The sequence below is a fragment of the Callospermophilus lateralis genome, chromosome 2 (genome assembly GCF_048772815.1).
Source record: "Callospermophilus lateralis isolate mCalLat2 chromosome 2, mCalLat2.hap1, whole genome shotgun sequence".
In the NCBI taxonomy this organism is placed as follows: Eukaryota; Metazoa; Chordata; class Mammalia; order Rodentia; family Sciuridae; genus Callospermophilus; species Callospermophilus lateralis.
In genome coordinates, this window is record NC_135306.1 from 195,599,923 (window position 1) to 195,622,304 (window position 22,382).

Here is a 22,382-nt window from a genome sequence, read left to right on the forward strand (position 1 = left end):
AAATACCTTTTGATTACTATTATTTATATTAGATACTGGAAGTATAATTTTTTGTGCACACTCATTTTTTCCTGTGTGCCACCAATGGATGTTCTCCCTCTTTCTTACTTGAATAAGAATGTATAATACCATTTACTTACATATCTTTCAAAATTAATTTCTCATTAGTAAGTCAAATCATATTTTTTATATTACTTTTAAGCATGGCCACTCAGAGACTTACCCAAGATGAAAAAGTCTGTCTGTCCTTATCTCTGGTGCCTGAGTGACAAGTAGATCACATTTTATTTTCACCTAGTGACTGTTGGGAGATAAATCATCCTTGTCTTTGACTTTATTTGACTCCTTTGTAGGTACGAAGATCTCAATCTTGCATTACATTTTTCCCACCATAAGTGTTTCTATTCTCCTTTCTGTAAATGTGTTCTTTAAGAAAATTAATTCAGCACTTATTTTATGAACTCCAAAATTATAATTTAAATATAGGCCATTCTGAATTTCTTGAAAAATGCCATTTGTTTGCACACACTATTCAACTTATTTTCATATATAGTATTTCACATACTACTTTGTCTTTCTGCCTCTTAACAACCTCATTATACAGATTCTAAAAGTGAGATACTCAAGTAAATCAGTACACTTCTGGAGTCCCATAAAATTTTATTTGGATTCCAAAACACCTATTCTCATTAGGTAACTTACTACAGTATACTAGGAAAAAAAAAAAAAAACAACAGATATCCCCATGAATAAAATTATCTTGGTTGCTTTCATGAAAAGTTATACAGTCTGTGCAGAGATTCAGATTTCTAAGACTTTGGAAATTGTAAGATGATGGAAATTGTAATCCAAGTCTCATCTCTACACCTAGGATAGATTCTCCCAGAAATTAAGCACAGAAGGGAGCAGATGATGCATAATCTGTGTTATTTATTTTAACTGGATACTTCCATATTATTAACATGGGTTTGCATAAGTCTTCCACATCACAAAATTCTAGAATCACATACAACATTAAGAAAACCCCAGGATCTGTGCCATATTCTGAATGATATTTTTTTAAACAATGCATATTGGTATGATGTTTTCAAAAAAACCCATGATTTATTTTTTTTTCAAAATAACTTTTGCATATTAAATTATAGTACGTACTGGAAGTATAATTTATTGTGAAGACTCATTTTTCTTGTACAACCAACAATGAGTGTGCTTCCTCCTTCAGTCTTGCCAATCATCCTTGTTTTTGACTTTATTTAACTCCTTTGTTGATACAAAGACCTTAATCTTGCTTTACGTTCTTCCCACCATAAAAGGGTCTCTATTGTCCTTTCTGTAACTGTGTTCTTTTAGTATCTTTTCATTCAGCCCTGAATTTATGAGTACCAAAGTTATTAATTTAATTATACACCATTGAGGATATCTTACAAAATGCCATTTGCTTTCACATTTTATTCAACTTATTTCTAGTTTTATTTTCTTTTTTAAAAATTTATTTTTTACTTGTAGTTCGAAACAATACCTTCATTTTATTTATTTATTTTTATGTGGTGCTGAGGATCAAACTCAGGTCTGCACATGTGCACGGTGAGGGTTGTACTGCTGAGCTCCAGCTGCAGCCCATCATTCAACTTATTTCTATATATAATATTTAACATACTATTTTGTCTTTCTGCCTCTTATTAACCTTATTATACAGATTCTAAAAGTGAGATACATAAGTGGTTAGTAAACTTCTGGAGTTCCATAAACATCATACTTGAACTCCTATTTTCATTAGGTTTCTCACTATAGAGTGTGTGTGTGTGTGTGTGTGTGTGTGTGTGTGTGAGAGAGAGAGAGAGAGAGAGAGAGAGAGAGAGATAGAGATCTCCCTGAAAAAAATATCTTGTTTGCTTTCATGAAAAGTTATAGAATCTTTGTGCAGAAATTCAGATTTCTCAGGAAATGGAATTGTCATCCAAGTCTCATCTCTATATCTAAGATAGATTCTCCCAGAGATTAAGTATAGAGGGAAATAGTAGGAGAAGCTGCCAGATTGATGTATAATTTGTGTTATTCATTTTAACTGGATATTTCCATATCATAAATTTTGGTTTGCAGAGGCCTTCCACATCACTCAATTCAATGAATACAATAAAACATTTTAAAAAATGGTGCCCTAGTGTCTGTGCCATATCTGAGTGATATTTTATAATGTGTCAATGGTTTTAGTGTAAACAGATATCTATGTGTTGATTAAAGATGTTGACTCTAATGTACAATTATATACAGTATATGTTAATATAATTATATATGTATTTTAAAGCACATTTAGTGAAATACTCTATTTTTTAACTAAAACAAATGATAATTTTTTAATGTACAAAATTAATATAAGAGCTGATAAATAAAAGACCATGTATGTACACAGATACTGTAAAGAATTTCCGTGTCAAGTCTTACCGGGTAGTAGCCTGGAATAATATTTCCTGAAACCTAGTCTATATATTAAGCAAAGCATAGTTTGACAGAGGAATCAATCTTGATTCTTTAGCACAGTATTTATTGGATAAATCTCCCTATGCTGCATTTCAAAATGAGCAGAAATGTACAAACTTCCCACTACCTAATAATGTCTAATTTTTGAACATATGAAAATGCTTATTCCCTTTATTTGATTAATATACATTAATTGTATACACCAATTGAATTACCCTAATGGATCACACAAAGATGTTCAAATAAAACGAAAATCATTAAAATGTCATTAATTTGGGAAAAGGGTTATGGTTGCTTAGTGATCCATTTCAATCTATTTTCCAATTTCATTGTTATTCTTTGAGTGATGGTGCTGATACAAATACACTAAATCTACTGCTTTAGGGGGTAGTGTTGAAGCCAAGCCCTAATTAATAAATTGTATTTTTATACACCCATTAATCTGAAGACACTGATACATTTATGCTACCCAAGAGGTTTACTATGCCTCTTTTTTCTGTTGCACATTTGAAAGAATGGAAATTATTCTTCATTTAGATCCATTTTCCTATCAGGTGATGCATTCTCAGTCTCTAGGAATGGATGACATTTTTTTTCCAAGTTGTACTCATCAGAAAATATAACTTCTCTCCAATGCTTTCTTTAAAACCTAAGTAAAGCAGCCTCATGATAATTGTTAATAATAGAATGATTATATATATATATATATATATATATATAGACATATAGACAAATATTTTTTTTAGTTGTAGGTGGGCACAATACCATTAATTTTATTTTTATGTGGTGCTGGGGATCAAACCCAGTGTCTCACACATGCTAGGCAAGTGCTCTTCCTCTGAGCCACAACCCCAGCCCAGAATGAAGAGATTTGTAGGTCGTTGAATATGACTCTATTGAATGATGAAAGAAAATGACAGAATATAAGTGATCAGAAATAAGCCAATTGAAAAAGCATTTGTTTCTAAACTATTTCCTTGGTGGCCATAGTTCTCTTTAAATATGTATAATATTACATTGGCAGCTGTCTGCATGTGAGCTCTTTCCTTCAGAGAGCATTGTCTGACAATAAGTCATGGACTATTATGATGTAATGGTGAGGTGAGGCCTATTTGGATGTGTTCCAGTAATGTGAGAGTACAAATGATGGAGACATTGGGACCATATCCCTTTTTCTTTCTTATCCAGATCAGTTACCAGAGCACTAATAGAACCTCAGAGTCTTCTGAAAACACCCTCCTAAGCCAATATGATATTCTATCTGGGGAATAATTATTCTTGAAATTTCTCATTAAATTTTAGTTTGATATTTTTTTGAACCATGCCTAAGTGGATGCCTACAGTGTGCACTGTTTTCACAGTTTTATGTGACACCATATCTGTGAAATTCATAAAACTTTCTACTATTCAGCTGCAGGAGCCCATGACCATCATTCTTATTATTGTAAGGTGTTGCTTTACACATATATATATCACTTATGTATCTACTGTATTGTTGAGAGGAGTTGAGTTATTATCTCATTAATATTATTATAAATATTCTCATGCATTTATTGGGGTATAGACATATGTTAATTTATCTTTTGTACAGAAATAGGGTTCAGAAATGTTTGTGTATTATTGTACAGAAAGATCGCACTTCATGTCATCATTTTTTTTTTTAACCTGACAGAGGAGTAGTGAGGATGCCAAGTAGGTAGTGTGAGTTTCAGGAGGCCGAACACTTTGAAACACTGCCCTATTAATGGGTTTCTTACTCAAGTTCAGAATTTTATAGACCTGTCACATTACTGGATATACAAGGTTATTGGTGCTTGCGGTGGCTGGGGTAAGAATCCTCCAAGGCCCATGTGCAAAGACTTGGTCTTCAGCCCATGGTGCTATTGGGAGGTGCTGGATCCTTTAAGAGGTGAGGCCTATTTGGATGTTTTCCTGTAAGTGGAAGTACAATTGATGGGGACATTGGGACCCTAGCCCTTCTTCTTTCTTGTCTTTTAGGCTTCCCAGCTTCCAAGAGGTGAGCAACTTCCTTTGATCCTCATCCCCCAACAAATGATTGCTTCTCTACCGGCCCAAAGCAAATGGAATAAAACCCCTTAACCATGAGTCAACGTTAAATTTTCCCCCTTAACATTAAGTACCTCAGCCATGTTATTACTATAACAAAAACACTAAGTTACACAGCCACTTTTTTGAGAACAGAGAATATAATATATTGGAATAAATCCTTTCTGACTTACAGATTCTCCGTTTGCAAATGTCAAGAAGAGGTAAAATTTTGTCTAGAAATTTCTGGAACACATCTCTAACATTTCAGGAGAATAAATAAGAATGAAGGGGAAATTCCTTTTCCTTGAGTGAATTCACTTTCTAGGAAATATTTGAACATCCAGGGATCAAAAAAACCACTTAGCATATTTCTTGTTGTTGATCTCCTTCATTTTACTACAAACCTTGTAATGGTCATTTTAATTGGTCTGGATTCACAACTTCACATACACAGTAAAAGTACTCTAACTTTCAAAAGCACCATCTTCTCTCCTAGTAACTGCAACTGAACAACCATTGGAGCTAGGATACTAGTAGGCTCAATTGCCAAGACATGGTCAACTCCATTCTTCAGCTGTGCCATGCAGTTCTTGATCCTTCTGTACAACAATGAAGTAAGTGTTATTTTTTAAAAATATATTTAAACAGTGAAATGGATTTACACATAATAGAATCATAATTTATAGAGACAGAATGTGGCACCTAGAAAGGACATTGCAAATAATCTAGATTAAGTCTCTGTTATGTAAAAAGAGAGTAAAGTAGACAGTGTTTTAGGTACATACCACTATACCATCTCTTTTGCATTATTATATTTAAGTGTTATAGTATTAAGAAACAACTCTACTATTCACCCTGTGAATATAATAACCATTACTGTGTTTATTTCAACAATATTTGTCACCAATAATTTGATGGCATGAAAGAAAGAGGTGCTTTAGAGATATCAAGAGGAGAAGGGAAGGATAGGATTGGGCTAGACAGTCTGTAATAGATCCACGTCTTTGGTGCTGCATTTCACAGATCATTAGAATCCTGAAGCACAAGAGTCAATGGAGACCATCTGCCCAAACTTCTGTTTCAGTTATGAATTCAGGCCCACTCCACTAGTCCCTCTCCTCAGTCCCTGGCAGCCTCTATCTACTTTTTAAACCCATGTGTTCCCCTAATCTAGATGTCAACTATAAGGAGAACTTCACAATATGTGGCCTTTTGTGTTGCTTTTTCACTTGTTTTACCAGGTTTTTGAAATCTATCCTTTGCATAGCAAGTAATAGAATTCCTTCCCTTTCATAGCTAAATAATTTTTCTTTTATGTGTATAGAACATTTTATTTGCCCTTTCATCAATTTCAAGATATTTTGAATAATGGTGTAAACATTCATTTTCGTGGAAGCTTTAAGGGTCACTTTCACCCAGTATTGTCATAATCCCATTTCCCATCCACATGCCATCTATCCACCTTTCTCTGATTGTATGAATAATTCACATTCTCTACTTTTATTACTTACTACAGTTTGGATGTAAAATGTCTCCCCAAAGCTCTTATGTGAGACATTACAAGAAGGTTTATAGGGGAAATAATTGGGTAATCAGTGAATTAAACCCCTGTTGGGATTAACTGAGTGGTAACTGAAGGTTATGACTGGAGGAAGTGGGCATTGGGAGCTCTGTTTGGAGTACACATTTTATATCTAGCCGGTGAATTCTCTTTCTCTGTGTCCCGGTCATCATGTGAGCAGCTTCCCTCTGCCATACTCCTTCTCCATGATGTTCTGCCTCACTTGAGCCCCAAAGAATGGACCCACCCTTCAATGGACTGACACTTCTGAAACCCTGACCCCTTAACTTAAACACGCTTTTCCTCCTCTACAATTGTTCTTGTCAGGGCTTTAATTCTCAGCAGTGAAAAAGCTGATTAAAACAGTATTTTGGGCTGGGGATGTGGCTCAAGCGGTAGCGCACTCACCTGGCATGCGTGCAGCCTGGGTTCGATCCTCAGCATCACATACAAAAACAAAGGTGTTGTGTCTGCTGAAAATTAAAAAAAAATAAATATTAAAATCTCTCTCTCTCTCACTCTCTAAAAAAAAAAAAACCCAGTATTTTAATTTTAAACTAAGCTTAATGTATTCAATTAAGAATAAAGTTTTAAGAATAATATTTGTGTTTCCTTTTTTTCATGTTCCCTACAGTCATTAATAAAATAATTTGTTTACCCAGTATTTACTATTAACTATTTTAGCCTGTTGATAATGGACTATAGTATAAAAGAGTAGAAGCACACTGCCCTTGCAGGATTTTTTTTAATACTAGCAGTATACATACATGTAAAAATAATTCCTTTAAGAATTATGCATGAATAATGATTTATTGAAATATAGCAGAGTTCTGCATTTTTCTACAAATAATTTAGCTTGCTGATATCCATATTCATTCTTCACAAAGTTAAGATTTACTGATAGTTTGATCTTGATATTTTGCAAGAACCCTCCCAGAAAAAAAAGTAATAAACTTCTCTCCATACCTTGAATCTTGGTCTATCGCTGTGGTATCTAATTAGATTGGGCTACTTCAAAAGGTCCCAGAATTCGCCCTGCATTCACAATGTCTGACTGACCTGTTGCTCTCCTATATATGTGCTATTCAAGCACTGTTTTATTCACTGGCTTCAGTAGATATGTGTTCCGCAAAGAAATGGAAAAAAAAATCACACATGAGTTCCTTGACTAAAAATGTTGAAAGTTAAAAATAAAATGATTTAAAATGAGAACTTTCAGAATTCTACATGGGTCAATCACAGTGTTGTCATATTTAAGATGGTTGTACACTTTGGACACATTTCTTTTAGAGACATGTGGCCCTTTACTCTCCCTTTGGCATTTCGCTATCATTTAACTGACTCAATCAACAAAAATGGAAATGATAGCTCTATGCCTTGCCAGTTATATCTTTTAACAAATTAGCTCTCTCAGTCATTAACTGACAATGAGCCAAACTAAGTTCAGTGTACACCACACGACCTGCTCTGAGACTACAGGGAGAGGGAAAGAGAATGAGATGAGGGTGTTTTTCTGTCCATATCATCATGGTGTCAGTTTTGGGGTAGTAGCGTAGACTGTCAGCAGAACACCACAAGGTGACCACAGTTAACATGAGGAAGAGCACAAAAGTCACCCCTCTCCTGGTTATCTTAACACATATTCCAGGAAAGTGATTACATAACAAAAGATAGCTGAAGTGACATAAATAGAATATATTCAGACAAAAATATTTTAATGCTTTTATCAGTACATCATAGTAATACATAATTATGGGGTTCACTTTGATATAAACATTCATGCAAGAAATATAATCTGTTCCATTTCAAACTCCACGACTTCTTTCCATGTCCTTCTGGCTGCCCTTATTTCCCTTCAACTTGTCTTACTTCTATTTATTAATTGCCTTGATATTTGGTGCTTTATAGATATACATAAAGGTGGAATTCCTGTGGTATGCATGCATTTACATTAGAGTGAGATATGTTGAAACAATTATTAGGTGCTTAAAGTTACCCGGATATTATTCGCAGCAATTAACTGTTAATTCAGTGAACCATGTAAAAATTAATGATCACCATTTTGCATGTATTTTAACTGAAGGAGAGAATTATTAAATAACTTGCTAAAAATGCTATTGGGTAGCCAGATACCAAGAGGCATGCAAGTCAAGGAAAGCTGGTTCTCTCACTTAGTAATCTACCCTTGTGAAGGAGATGTCCTATACATCACACCTGAACACCATTCACACTGTTTATGAAGAATTTACTCTATTCATGTAGGCAACATGATATAACTCATCTTAACATAAAGCCCAAGCTAATAATGATTTAACAGTTTATTCCATAAAAGCAATTTAAAAACTTTTTAATGTTCACTTATAACTTGGAATTATAAAATGCATTTTACTGAATTTTAAACCAGCTACATCCAAATAGAGGAGTAGCTCAGTGGTAGAACACTTGCCTCGCATCTGTGAGACCCTGGGTCCTATTACAGAACCACCACCAACTAAAAGGTGTTTGATATAGTCTCAAGTCATTACCACCAGGGTGTCAGTTATGAGGCAGTAGCCTAGACTGACTGTTAGCTGAGAACCACAGGGTGACCACAGTCAACATGAGGAAGAGCAGAAAAGATGCTCCTCTAAAGATTATCTTAATATATGTTAGATTTCCCTTTGATTAAATGATTAAATTTGATTTTGATTAAATTAGATTTCTCTTTGATTAAATCTTTGATTTTAAAACTTTCTTAGCTGCATCTCTTACATTGTTATTCCTCAAACTAAGAACCAATAGATTCAGCACTTTGATGATAATGGTGTAGAACACAGATAATTTTATCAGTGTCAGGTGAGAGGCACAGGTAGAAAAGGTTTTCTTCCTCCCACCAGCAGAGCATATCTTTAAGACTGAGTGAAGAATGAAAAAGTAGGAGATGATGATGATGATGATGAAGCAGATAATTTCCACTGATCTTCCATATGTAGAGAGGAGCCACTCTTTAACTGATGTATCTGTGCAGAAGAGCTTAAGCGGGGAGGGAGTACTTCAGAATAAAGACAAAGGCTCATATTGCCTCCAATGTAGCACAAGATGATCGGCCAGATGCAGACATCCCATGACAACAAGCATGTGTAGAGTAAAGGGTTGCAGATGACAAGATAGCAGTCATATGCCATGACAGCTAAGATAAAGGATTCAATATTTGCAAAAGTGCAGAAAAATAAAACTGCAGGGCACACTCATAGTAGGAAATAGATTTCGTCTTTGAGAAGAAGTCGATCAGCATTTTGGGCACAATGACTGAGGAATAACAAAAAGGGCAAGTTGCTTAGGAAAAAATACAAGGTTTGAAGGTATGTATCACTCCTGATTGACAGCATCAATCCAGTGTTCCCCTTTAAAATCATACCAATAATATGAGAAATGCCAGAAATAAGACAATCTATAGTTCAGGGTTAGTTAGAAAAGCCAGTGACCAAGGTCTAGTTTTCACCTGTCAATTTCAATCTCTTTATTGCTTTCCTTTTATGGTAATTCTAATATGCTGAAGTGTTATATTGATGGAAAGAGAAAAAATAATTTAATACATTTATAAAATTATTTTATAAAAACAAAGATACACACAATCAAATAAGATACCATATCCTAACTTCTGTCAAACAGAAATTCTAAAAGATATACCAAAATTTAGTAGTTAAATTTTAATGGAGGCATGTTTATTTTACTTTTATGATTAGTAACAATATTTACCATTGGATGTTTTGGTTTCCTGTGTGCAGGGATTAGTGAATAATTTAGCTCACTAAGTACATGAAAAAATGCTCACCATCTCTAGCAGTCAGAGAAATGCAAATCAAAACCACCCTAAGATACCATCTCACTCCAGTAAGATTGGCAGCCATTAGGAAGTCAAACAACAATAAGTGCTGGCGAGGATGTGGGGAAAAGGGTACACTTGTACATTGCTGGTGGGACTGCAAAATGGTGCAGCCAATATGGAAAGCAGTATGGAGATTCCTGGGAAAGCTGGGAATGGAACCACCATTTGACCCAGCTATCGCCCTCCTCGGACTATTTCCTGAGGACCTTAAAAGAGCATGCTATAGGGATACTGCCACATCCATGTTCATAGCAGCACAATTCACAATAGCCAGACTGTGGAACCAACCTAGATGCCCTTCAATAGATGAATGGATAAAAAAAATGTGGCATCTATACACAATGGAGTATTATGCAGCACTAAAAAATGACAAAATCATTGAATTTTCAGGGAAATGGATGGCATTAGAGCAGATTATGCTAAGTGAAGCTAGCCAATCCTTAAAAAACAAATGCCAAATGTCTTCTTTGATTTAAGGAGAGCAACTAAGAACTGAACAGAGGGAAAGAGCATGAGGAAAATATTAACATTAAACTGAGACGAGTGATAGGAGGGAAAGGGAGAGAGAAGGGAAAGTGCATGGAAACGGAAGGACACCCTCATTTTTATACGAAATCACATATACAAGGTTGTGAGGGGAAACGGGGGGAAGGGAGAGAATGGAACAACAACAGATGAGGTAGAGAGGGAAGATGAGAGGGGAGGGGAGGGGGGATAGTAGGGGATAGGAAAGTCAGCAGAATACAACAGTCACTAATATGGTATTATGTAAACATTGTGAATGTGTAACTGATGTGATTCTGCAATCTGTATTTGGGGTAAAAGTGGAAATGCATAACTCATTTGAATCAAATGTATGGAAGATGAAAAAATAAATTAAAAAAAGAATTAAAAAATAATTTAGCTCACACTTTTATTTCAATATGACACAAGAGCTGGCTGAGAGATTTGAAGGAAATATAAATTAATGTATGGATAAAACATATATATATATATATATATATATATATATATATATAATAAATTGTGTGAATTAGAATACTAATTATAGAACAGTTTTCTATTCTTTTCATAATTCATTCAATAGATAGTAATATGATGCATCTTTTAAAACTGTGAATGTAGTGGTATAATTAAAATACTCTAGCTAATTGTGTTTTAAAATGTCTATAAATTGGAATTAAAACTAATGAGGAATCCAAGTGTAATGGCAGCAGCAATGTGGTATTGCTAAGGCAGAAGGATCATTGACCCTTGGGTTCGAGACTAGACTGGACAACATAATGAGTATCCATCTCCAAACGCACAAAGAAAAAAAATGAGAAAAATAGACATCAGTAAATATCAGGTGTGAGAATGGATCACTGGAAACAGATTTGTAGCCTTTAGAACTTACATTGATCATTTCTTTTAATAATCTAATAATTCCTTTTAGGGAAATGTAAATGGGAAGATAAAAGGCAGGTGAGTAAAGGTGGAGGATGAGAGTAAACTGTGGGTATTTACATTTAAATGGATTTAAGAAAATGATCAATCAAAATACTGAGATTCAATAAAATCTCCTCAATACCATAACAAGAATATCATTGGTAAGAAAATAAATTAATACAAACTACTAAGTAGGCAATCAAGCATTTGTTCTTTCATCTGTAAAAAAAAAAAAAAAAGTGAATTTAAACAAAAAGTATTTTAGCAGCCTATCACCTCAACCACTCAGCCATCTTATTGTCTCAAAAGTTATTTCAGACACCTACAGAAGCTATGCCACAGAATGACACAAAATTGTTTACATTGTAAAAACAAGAAAAAGTGGTAAATACATTTTCCCACCTGTTGGGACACAATTTGGTAGTTTTTGCTCTCAGATACATAAAAGTTGAATTTTTGCAGCATTCAGGCCAGCACCATGGTTACAGAAACAATTTGTCCAGATAAGAACAACTTTCTGATTGCCCAGGCGAATTGTTTTACAATTAAAACTGGGGCTTTTACATGCATTTTATAGGAATGCTAATAATTGAATTTTAAGCATGTACTCTTTCAACTGACACGTAGGTAATAGGTTAATATCATTGTGATTCTTCTCTAAAGTGTATTGGGGACAGTGATACATTTGTTGTTCATGATAGCTTGAATGGTTACTTTTTACTTTTGGCATTATTGGTGGTGTTTTTAATAAAATTTGGAATTTTGCAAAAGACTTTCTTGATTGCTGAGACTGTTTCAAAAGAATCAAATATTTTCAAATGTGTCTGTTATATTTAAATTGTATCAGTCATCTTATGAAAGCTCAATAATGTTACTTATAATCCCCTATACTGAAGATGTTATGTATTTTGCAGCCCTTAAGGGGTGAACCAATTAAAGGTTTCTATAGTATTTTTGCATCAACAGAAGTTTTGTGAGAAGGGGACAGTCAGAGAGAAGCATCTTATGTCAGAGATCCTGAGATGATAGCAAAACCACAACAGTTAGTGTAGGCAGGTTTTTACCATCAACAGAATTGCTCAAATACAAATTGTATCCATAGCTCTACTAAAACAATAAAATTTAGGTGCTAAGTGTCATTGGTGGAATTCCAATATTTTTTATAAGCTCATATTTTTCAAAATATAATATCAGTTTATTTATGTTTCCTCCATGTATCAAATCTTAGAAACTTTTTTTCCCCTTTCTTCTTTGCACTGAAGATCAAATCTTGGGTCTTATAACTGCTAGACAAGTGTTCTTACACTCAGTTGTACCCAGAACTGAAAGGAACTTCTAAAACTACATTACAAATAATAAATTAATTAAATTTCTCATTATAAAAATAGGAAACTCCTTCTGATCAATTAACAAGAGGAAATTTGCTAAGAACAAATACAAGTTTCCACAATTAAGGGCTTTAAAACAACACAAAATAATATCTTCAAGAAATGATTTAAAAAATAGAGAAATGATGATAAAAGGATGATGAAATTCACAAAGAAATTGGAATTCATGGAAAATAATCATATGGCATTGGAAAATATGATATCCAGTATAAACAGCTCATTGAATAGGTTTCCCAGCTCACTGATTAAAAGGACACAAAGAATCTGGTTACAAACAGACATTTCACACACACTGATGCTAAACCTAATTGTTTACTGTAAAGGTTAATTTTATATGTTAAATTGGAAATTGGCTATTGGATGCCCAGATGTTTGGTAAAACATTATTGAGATATTTTCCCTTGAGGATGTTTTTGGATGAGATTAGCATTATATTGTTCTGTTGATCAAGGCACATTATTCTCCCTAATGTGGGAAAGCCATTTCCAGTCAGTTGAAGATGACATATAGCAAAGGTTCTCTCTGCAATCTACAGCCAGAGCTTTTCTTCATCTGTTGGATTTGAATGAGGTGTGAGCTTCTCCTGGGTTTTTGGTCTATTCACCCTTGAGTGGAACTTATCCATCTGCTCTTTCTGTTCTGAGGACTTTGGATTTACAGTGTAACTAAATTCGTTTGCCCTTCTGGTTGTCTGACTCACCAATACATCCAGAAGATCTTGGGACTTAACAGAACTTTTAATAACATTGATAGTCTCTAAAACTAAGTTTATTTCACAAATGAACAAATTATTATGAATATATATACATCTTGTTACTTATAATGTCATCATATGCATTGTATTTTTTTTTGCCTTGCTTCTTTCTTTTTCTTAATAACTCTTCTTGCTTTCCCTTTGTCTTTTAAAAGCTCATGAGATTAGATTGAATCTGAATGCTTTCTCTATCTTAAGATTTAAAACTTCATCATCTGTGCAAAGGCCACTTGTCATAAAATGTATTTTCAGAGGTCGTAAGATATAAGACATGAGCATCTCTAGGAACACTTTTTCTATCACAATATCCCAATGAAAAGGATGAACTATTTATTTAGGGTCTTCATTTGATCTCTGATGTACTGGAAAACATTACACCTGTTGTATTTGTTTGTTCCTCAGGACTCAAGACCTAATCTGTTCATGTTAATTGATGGATTTTACATATTGATTTCAAATAGTATCTTACTAGGGGCAAAGAACATATTGCAATGCTAAACTCATAGCATTAGTGAAAAATAGGTAATTACTCTAATTGTTGTGAATGAGTGGGCTTACTATTCTGAGTAACTGATAATGTGTAACATCTCTTTATTTTGAATGATTATCTCAACGAATTCAAATATAAAATACAACATAGCTAATAATTCCTCCAAGAATTTTATCAAAATACAGGCAACAAGTTTATTTTCTTTAATAAAGTTTTTTGAATATTTTTTTGCTACTTCCATTACAGGTAGATATCTGTACCTATAGTAGTCCTGGGAGTTAAGAAAGAATACATTTTCACTATTTTGCTAATTATAAATGTTATGGAAAACATACTTACATGAAATTTAATGAGTCAACACTTCCTCACAAAAATGAAGAATAAAATTCAGTTTTCTGAACTCTGAGGAAAACTGTGTATCCATGACATTATTAATCCTGATTCACTAAGTTTTGAAAAATGAATCACTGTAATAATCTTCATTTTTATCATTACAAACATATCAGCAAGGTCATTCTCATGAACCAAGTACCAAATTCTTGTCTTACTATAAAACATTAATTGGCAAGTGATATATGTATACATATTTATATCAATACAGTAAAAAACAATATGTAAAAAATCATGTCAGATATTTACAAGTGCATAAGAATCAATGGAGGAGAAACATAACTATGTAGAGGACAGGAGATAACACTACTTTTATACATGTTTACAAATATACAAATGTTATAGAATAGAATAATTTTCAGTTAAGTGAAGCAACATTAAAGAACAATCAATGAAAAGAGCTGATTGAGAATCGGGTATTGGGTAGATGAACACTTATAGTTCTATTGACAGACAGTTTTCTCTATAATATAAGTTCAAATAGTTCATAAACAATTCAGAATTGATTAAAAGTATGAAAGATTAGATAAAGTATTGAAGTGCAACTGTGTGGACTTCACAAAATCCTAAAAATAGCTTCCAACATTTCCTTTGCATTTTCATGAAAGTGCATTCTTTACAAAATATGCAGAGGTATAGGATTGGAATTGTAGAGTGGATAAGATAAAAACAAAAAAAAATTAAAGAAAATTATTTTGTAGAAATTATATCAAATGTGAAGAAATATGTGAAGATATAAAACTATTTGACAAAGAAAATTGTATTATATCAGAAACTCTCTTAGAGAGTTACTAAGAAGAGATGTAAATGCGTGTAAGCTTTTGGAAGGTTATGATGCAGGAAGTATTTATTTCACTTTTGCACATGATCATTCCATTGCTTACGATGCCAATATATATGTATATGTATATGTGTGTGTGTGTGTGTGTGTGTGTGTGTGTGTATATATATATATATATATATATACATATATATATATATCTGTGTTTGTATGTGTGTGTTTTCCCCTAGAACACTATAGCAAACAAAAGTTAATATTCATTTATCAATTCACTTATTTAATTATTTCATGAAAAGCATTCATTATCAACAGCAATTGGTAGCTACTAGTCTACATGCTCCACGACCAAAGACAATTGTCAGCATACATAGGTATGGACATTTAGAACTATTTAATTTTCTATTACATTTAACTATAAAACATACATGCATTTTAATTCTGCTTACATATTTATAGGGTAAGTGTGGTGCAAATGAAAACTTTATATAGGAGAAAATATTTTCTCTAGGTGAGGATAATTGAAGATAGATGATCCTGTCAATTATATTTGTGTGCAGAGTAAATTTCAAGCTAAAATTTCAGCATAACAAAAATACATCACAAGGTTGAAGGCATCATTATCCTCTCAAAAGGAGAATTCAGAGAGTTAAAATGTTTCTCTTATAACTGTGACAATAAGATAAAACAACCTCAAGTAATCTCAGAAAACTATGTTTTAAGAAATAATCTTTTGAGTGCAGCAATCACATCCTGATTCCTGAGGCTATATATCACAGGATTGAACATGGGAGTCACTATGGTGTAGAAAAGAGAGAGCAGTTTGTTAGTTCCTGCAGAATGGTTGGATTTGGGACTGAAATAGGTAATGGAACCAGATCCAAAAAATAAAACTACAACCAGCAGGTGAGAGGAGCAAGTGGAGAATGCCTTAGCACGTCCTTGGGCTGTAGGCAACCTCAGAATAGTAGCAATGATCTTGATATAAGAGACAAGTATCAATATAAAAGGTACTGTAGCAACCAATATCACTACTACATGGACAGACACCTCATGCACTGAAGTGTCACCACAGGCTAGCTTAAGAATATTGGGTAGGTCACAAAAGAAGTGATTGATTTGGTTAGAATGACAGAAATGCAGTGAGAATATCCAGCATGTGTGCCCTATCTGGACTGTAATTCCCCCGAGCCAGGAGCCAGCAGCCAGTAAATGGCACTTCCTTGGGTTCATGACTAGAGGATAGTGCAGAGGGTTGCAGATGGCCAGATAGCGGTCATAGGCCATCACAGCCAGAAGGAAACATTCTGCAGTTCCCAGTGCAAGGAAGATGCACATTTGGGCGGCACAGCTCAGTAGGGAGATGCTCCTATCACAAGTCCAAAGACTGACCAGATACCTGGGGAGTATGACTGAAACATAACAGATTTCCAGCATAGAAAAATGTGACAGAAAAAAATACATGGGTTTGTGCAGTGCAGGGTCCAGCCTGGTTATTATGACTATGAGACTGTTCCCAATGAGGATAACCATGTAAATGATGGAGAACACCCCAGGTAGAAAGCCTTGGAGGTTTGGAAATTCAGAAAATCCCAGCAGGACAAAGTGCACCACTGTGGAGACATTGTCATGTGCTTCTATCTCCTCATGCTTCATCTGTGGGAAAGATTTAACCAAAGTACAAGTCATTTCACTTTCTTGGGCTTTTGTGTTCTTGAGTATAATCCAATGATTGTTAATATTCTGATATCCCTGTTCCCCAGAAGAACAAAAACTCTCGCTTCCTGGTACAATAAGATTATTGTTCTGCATATTTTATTATAAATGCATATGAAAAATTTTAGCCTTTTTATTGTAAGAGTTTCTTTAATAATGGTATTTTTAATTTTGGTTGAATATCCAGAATCTTAGAATCTGAATGTACAAAAATGATACCAATGATTCATTTCTCTAAGTTGCAATATTTTGTCATAAATTCTCATATCTATTCTCATATCTACATTATCATATCTATTTTCTACTATTATCAATTCAAAAGTATATTTTATTCTTCAAGTAAATATTCTTAATTACATCTAAATAATTTTCTTATATGAATGTAGATTGTTCATATGAGTTATAGTTTTTTTCTGGTATCCCAAGTTGTGATCTGTATATTGATTTTCTATATATTTTGGTAAATTTATTATTAATAATACATTTATAGTCAGATACTTTGTTATAGTATTTACTTTTGGATAATAAATTTGTATTTCCATGTAAGATCCATGAAATTGTTATTTATACATATTGTTCAGTTTCATAGTGTTGAAAAAAGGAAATCCTAAGTGTTCTTCCTCTCTGGGAAAGCTTAACAGATAAAATTAAGAACACATGCATGTATGGTCCAGAAAGCAATCTAACTACAATGTACACCTTTGATTTACACAATTATTTATGGAAAAGACATCAACCTCATCTCATTCCTGAGATCATAGTAAATTATTAAGTCCACACTGTGTTATTTGGTGCTGATCTTGTCTGCTCCATTAAACATTTTCCCTTACACCTATATGTGGGTGCATTCATGCCCATGATTATAAGAGAGTATGATCATTTGTCTTTGTTATATTATGTTCTTATTTCTAGACCTAGATTATAAGTTTCTTGGTACTGTCTACATATTTCACGTATACTGCATTGTATATTTGCTTCACAAAATTTGATTCACTTACTTACTGTATGAATTACAAGTAATTCCAATCAGGTTTTATTTGACTCCTATAAAACTACAAGATTGACTAGTAGCAAAATATAAAACCAGATGCCCAGCAGCATATTAAACATGTCTTACCTGTGTGTCCTTCCTTGTTCATGTCCTTGTGGTGGAGATGGGTGTGAAGGTGTACAAGGATTATTGTAGTTGTATTCACTCTTACAAAGGTAACATTTCTTCTCACTGATTTGGTGTGTATTAGATAGCATTTGCTTAACACATAAGGTGTTAAGTAAATTTAAAGATGAAAAGGAGTAACTTATTTCAAAGTATATAAAAACCTCTAACCGTGTGCTAAGAGTGGTCAGTCTGTACAGTGACCTCATTTCAGCTTCAAAAATATAGAGGCAGAAGTGAGGAAGTAGCCATGTTGTACACAAAATTTGGGCATCCCAAGGATTTTCTATAACTGAGAAAATGAAAGCTAACGAGAATTTATTTTATCATTTATAATAATTTGGACAAAATATTAAAGAGATTATAAAATTGCTTTATTTGATCTCATAGAGACAAGAGTAGAATGTTGTTCACAGAGGCTTGGGACACTGGGGACTATGAGGGATGGGGTGAGGTTAGTCATGGTGGAGAGTGACAATAGATAACGCCATTGAATTTTTACTCAAAAGAGATTTTGAAGGTTTTAAAGGAATGATAAATGTTTGAGAGAGGTTTACTCTCATTTGAATATTACACAGGAAAAAAAGACATGTTGAAGACTCACATAAGTATGTACAATGATGGGCATCAGTTACAAATAAAAAAAAAGGGGAAAGAGAAACAGATGCAGACACAAAATGAAAAGGGCTATAGCAAAATTTTTAGATAATAATCTGTACTTAACACTGACATTTCTTGGGTCTGATTTCAGGTTAAGACTACATGAGAAGAGTTTCACTATTCTGTCCTGGAACATTTAGGTCATATTTTATTTACTTAGTCATTTCAAATTAATTCAATCTAGAGCTATTAGGATAATGATCAAAATGTTCAAGGAACCCCTTTGATAGCGGCAGGATAAAATGCAACCTGTTTCAACAATATCTATGTCCTAGCTTGTTTATTAGATACATATAATTGATCTCATTGACAATATTCCTAGACATTACATATAAAATGTTTAAATACATACCACATAGGAATCACTTAAATGTTAACATTTAAAATGACAATAGTCTTTAAGATATGGCCTCATTAGGTTAAAACACACTTTACATTTTGATCTTATTTGATCTTATAATTATCAAAGCCAGAAAAGTACAAAGCCCATCTGAATTAGTGTTGTGAAATAAAAAATACATTTTTCAATTTTTTTTTACAAGTGCTCTTTGCTAATTCTAAACATACAGATACCTGAAAAATAAATTTATTTTAGACAAGAGTATGGGTTTTTACCTTTTTGTTCAATGTCAAACATGATGCTTACCTTTATTGACTGAGTAAAATATAAGAGAAAATGAAAAAGAAGATTATTTTACATGTTGGGTAATTTATTTTATTTGAAAAGAGGCTTACTGCCTTTTCAGATATAGTCATTCTCAGAAGTAAAAATTCTCATTAAGTAGTAAATAGTCTCAGCTCTAGGGATCAGTTCCTTTCCCAAGGAGCCTTCTAATTGACTTTAACCATTCCTCTGCCAATCAAAAGTGTTTGTGCAATAACCAAAAACTTGTCTGTTCTTACAATGATGCAAATCTACTAGGTGCAGTGGTGCATGCCTGTTATCCCAGAGGCTCAGGAGGCTGAGGCAAGAAGATTGTGAGTCAAAGCCAGCCTTAGCAATGGGGAGTTACTGAGCAAATCAACAAGACTCTGCTTCTAAATAAAATACAAAAAAGGGCTGGGGATGTGGCTCAGTGGTTAAGTGCCTGGAGTTCAATCTCATATATATATGCAAATCTAAAGTGTCTTAAACTCGAAAAGTTTATCTTTCTATTATTGAAAATTGATATGTGAGAGTTGTGGGTCTCTGCAGGCAGTTACATCATCTTTAACTTGATTTTTCCATCTGCACATACACCTTTACCAGACAGGTCACAAAATGCCCCATATTATGCATCATATTATGGATGGGGAACTCTGGGGAAAGTAATGAATAAGAGCTATAACCTATTCCTGCCAGGTGGACAGACTGGAAAAGGCATGCAGAATTTCTTGATACAATTCTTCATGTAAAATTTAGTCACAATTGAAGCCACACAAATAAAATTTCCAACTGAACTGCCATGAGACCAACTAAGAAACTCTATTATTATAGAGTTTTATTTTATTTTGATTGTCAAAATAAAAAAAATGCCAAGTACTGACTGCATGAAGTTCACAGTCAAGGACCAGCTTAGGTTAATTGTTGCTTCCCTCATGTAAAGGTTATAAAATAATGGAGTAGATATCTGTAACACCCAGAAAAAGAAACCCATTTAGACAATTAATTACAAAACACACTAGAGTTGAACTTTTGGTATAATTATAGTAAACAGGAATACATTTCTTCATGGTTAAAGACTAATAGACAAACTTAATTCATAAGTATCAATAGTCTGAGTTAAACTATCACTATTGAAAGGGATTATTTATCAATTTTGAATTTTATCATCTTGTGATGAATTTTATCTTAGTTCTAGCTATTGAAACACATTTGTAGCAATATCCTATTTTGTCTATTTCTTTGTTAGGAAAGTGATTTGAAATGTTCTTCCTAGTTTGTATTTTTATTCCCTTAGCAATGTCAATATGGGAACAAACTATTTCTATTATAATGATGTCCACTTTATAAATGTTGTCTTTTATGGATTATGCATTGGGTAACATAATGTAGAACTCTTGCCTATTCCAATTTACAAAGATTTATACCTTTGTTTTCTTCAACTAGTTCTATAGTTTAATATTTTACATTTAAATATGTTAGTTTTATTCATTTTTTGCAACAGGATGAATTTTAGATTTTTTAGTGCATGCATGTTTGGATGTGTATACATAGTTAATTCATACAAATTGCATTTTAATAGAAACACCCCTTTTTAATTGAACCATTTATACTATTATCAAAAATTAATTATCCAAATTTTCTTATGGTAAATTTGAATGCAGAAAAATGAAAAATCTGGGCAAAATTTTAAACTACAATCATTTTTAAAAATCTTGTATGTAACAAGAGGCATAGAGAACAATTTGAAATGTTTCAGAAAATAAAACTAACTTCATAAGAATTTTTAAAATAGGGTAAATTTTAGAAAGTGGGGCTGGAGATATGGCTCAGTGATGGAGAGTTTGGCCAGTATGTGAAAGGGGCATGGGACTGATCCCCAACACTATAAAAAATTTAAAAACAAAACAAAAATAAAAACAAAAATTTGTATGTGGCTGGACCCATCAACCATTCTCAGCTCCATGAAACATCTGTCAGGAGTGGTACATGCCAAGAGACTGGCAGCTCTGTTATCACTACTAGAAGAGGCTAATATGACTTAGAGCAAACTTGGAAATATATTCCAGTATTACTATTAAAACTGTAATAAGTTTAGTGGGAAATTGTAACACAGAACAATATTACATCAGTCTTTATGTTCCTGTGTGATCTGAAATACATGGGAAAGGAATTCAACAAAGATGAAGGAGAATGGGAAATATAAAGCAAATATTCACACACACACAAAAAATAAAAATAATAATAATTTCTACTGATCTAAAGACTGGGTGCAAGGAAGGTTCCATATACATTCAGAAAACTCCAAAAGATCAGTGAGAAAATCACTCATTCCTGGTTGAATATGAACTTATAAATGCAGGAAATAGAAACTGAATCCCAATGCAAAATTGTTAAGCTTCTGAAATTATGAGGCATCTTCTAATCAAAGACATATGTATGAGCAAAAGGAAGACTTCCTTGCTCAAGATGAATAAACATGCATATTAACTGATCTCTAAATTATACTCACTCATAAGTGATTCAGAGAAACTCAGTCTTACAAATACAAGCATGAAGAATTTAAAATAAAGTGAGAGGAGTGCAGAGACATCAGCTACTTCATTCCATAAGGAAAACAGACTCAACAAAATCAGTCTAAGCAAGTTACAGAGAAAGAGTGAGAATCACCTTCCAAGTGGGCAACTTGAATCCCCAAAGTCTATTCCAGATTGTTCAGTTTCAATCAAAGTTTATATAAGCAATGAAACATGAAAGTGTGAAATTCACAGAGAGAAAAATAAAAACAGCAAGACACAGAGAGTAGACACGGTGGTTAGTGAGGACAACCTGAGGAGCCAGGGCTCCCTTCTTCACTCCAGCCCTTGTTTGTGGACTGAGGTCTTCTCCCGGTCCAATGGGTGTAGTACTTTGAGTTCTGTTTCTGCCTGAGTTTGCTTAAAGTTCTGAGGTTTATGTTGAAAAGAGCAAGAAAGGAGACTGGTGGATACAGACCATCCAGCATCCCATTCTAGAAAAGGTAT

The 22,382-nt window shown here is 33.5% G+C and overlaps 1 protein-coding gene across 1 annotated transcript; it reads right to left on the reverse strand.

The window, feature by feature from the left end:
* Nucleotides 1–15,895: 15,895 nt before the first annotated feature.
* Nucleotides 15,896–16,873, reverse strand: LOC143391734 (olfactory receptor 10AG1-like). Its single transcript, XM_076844483.2, has one exon. The coding sequence runs from the start codon at nt 16,871–16,873 to the stop codon at nt 15,896–15,898; it is 978 nt and encodes a 325-aa protein (XP_076700598.1).
* Nucleotides 16,874–22,382: the final 5,509 nt, after the last annotated feature.

Coding starts and splice junctions, on each gene's coding strand:
- LOC143391734 (XM_076844483.2), bottom strand. CDS start 16,873: ATGACTTGTACTTTGGTTAAATCTTTCCCACAGATGAAGCATGAGGAG.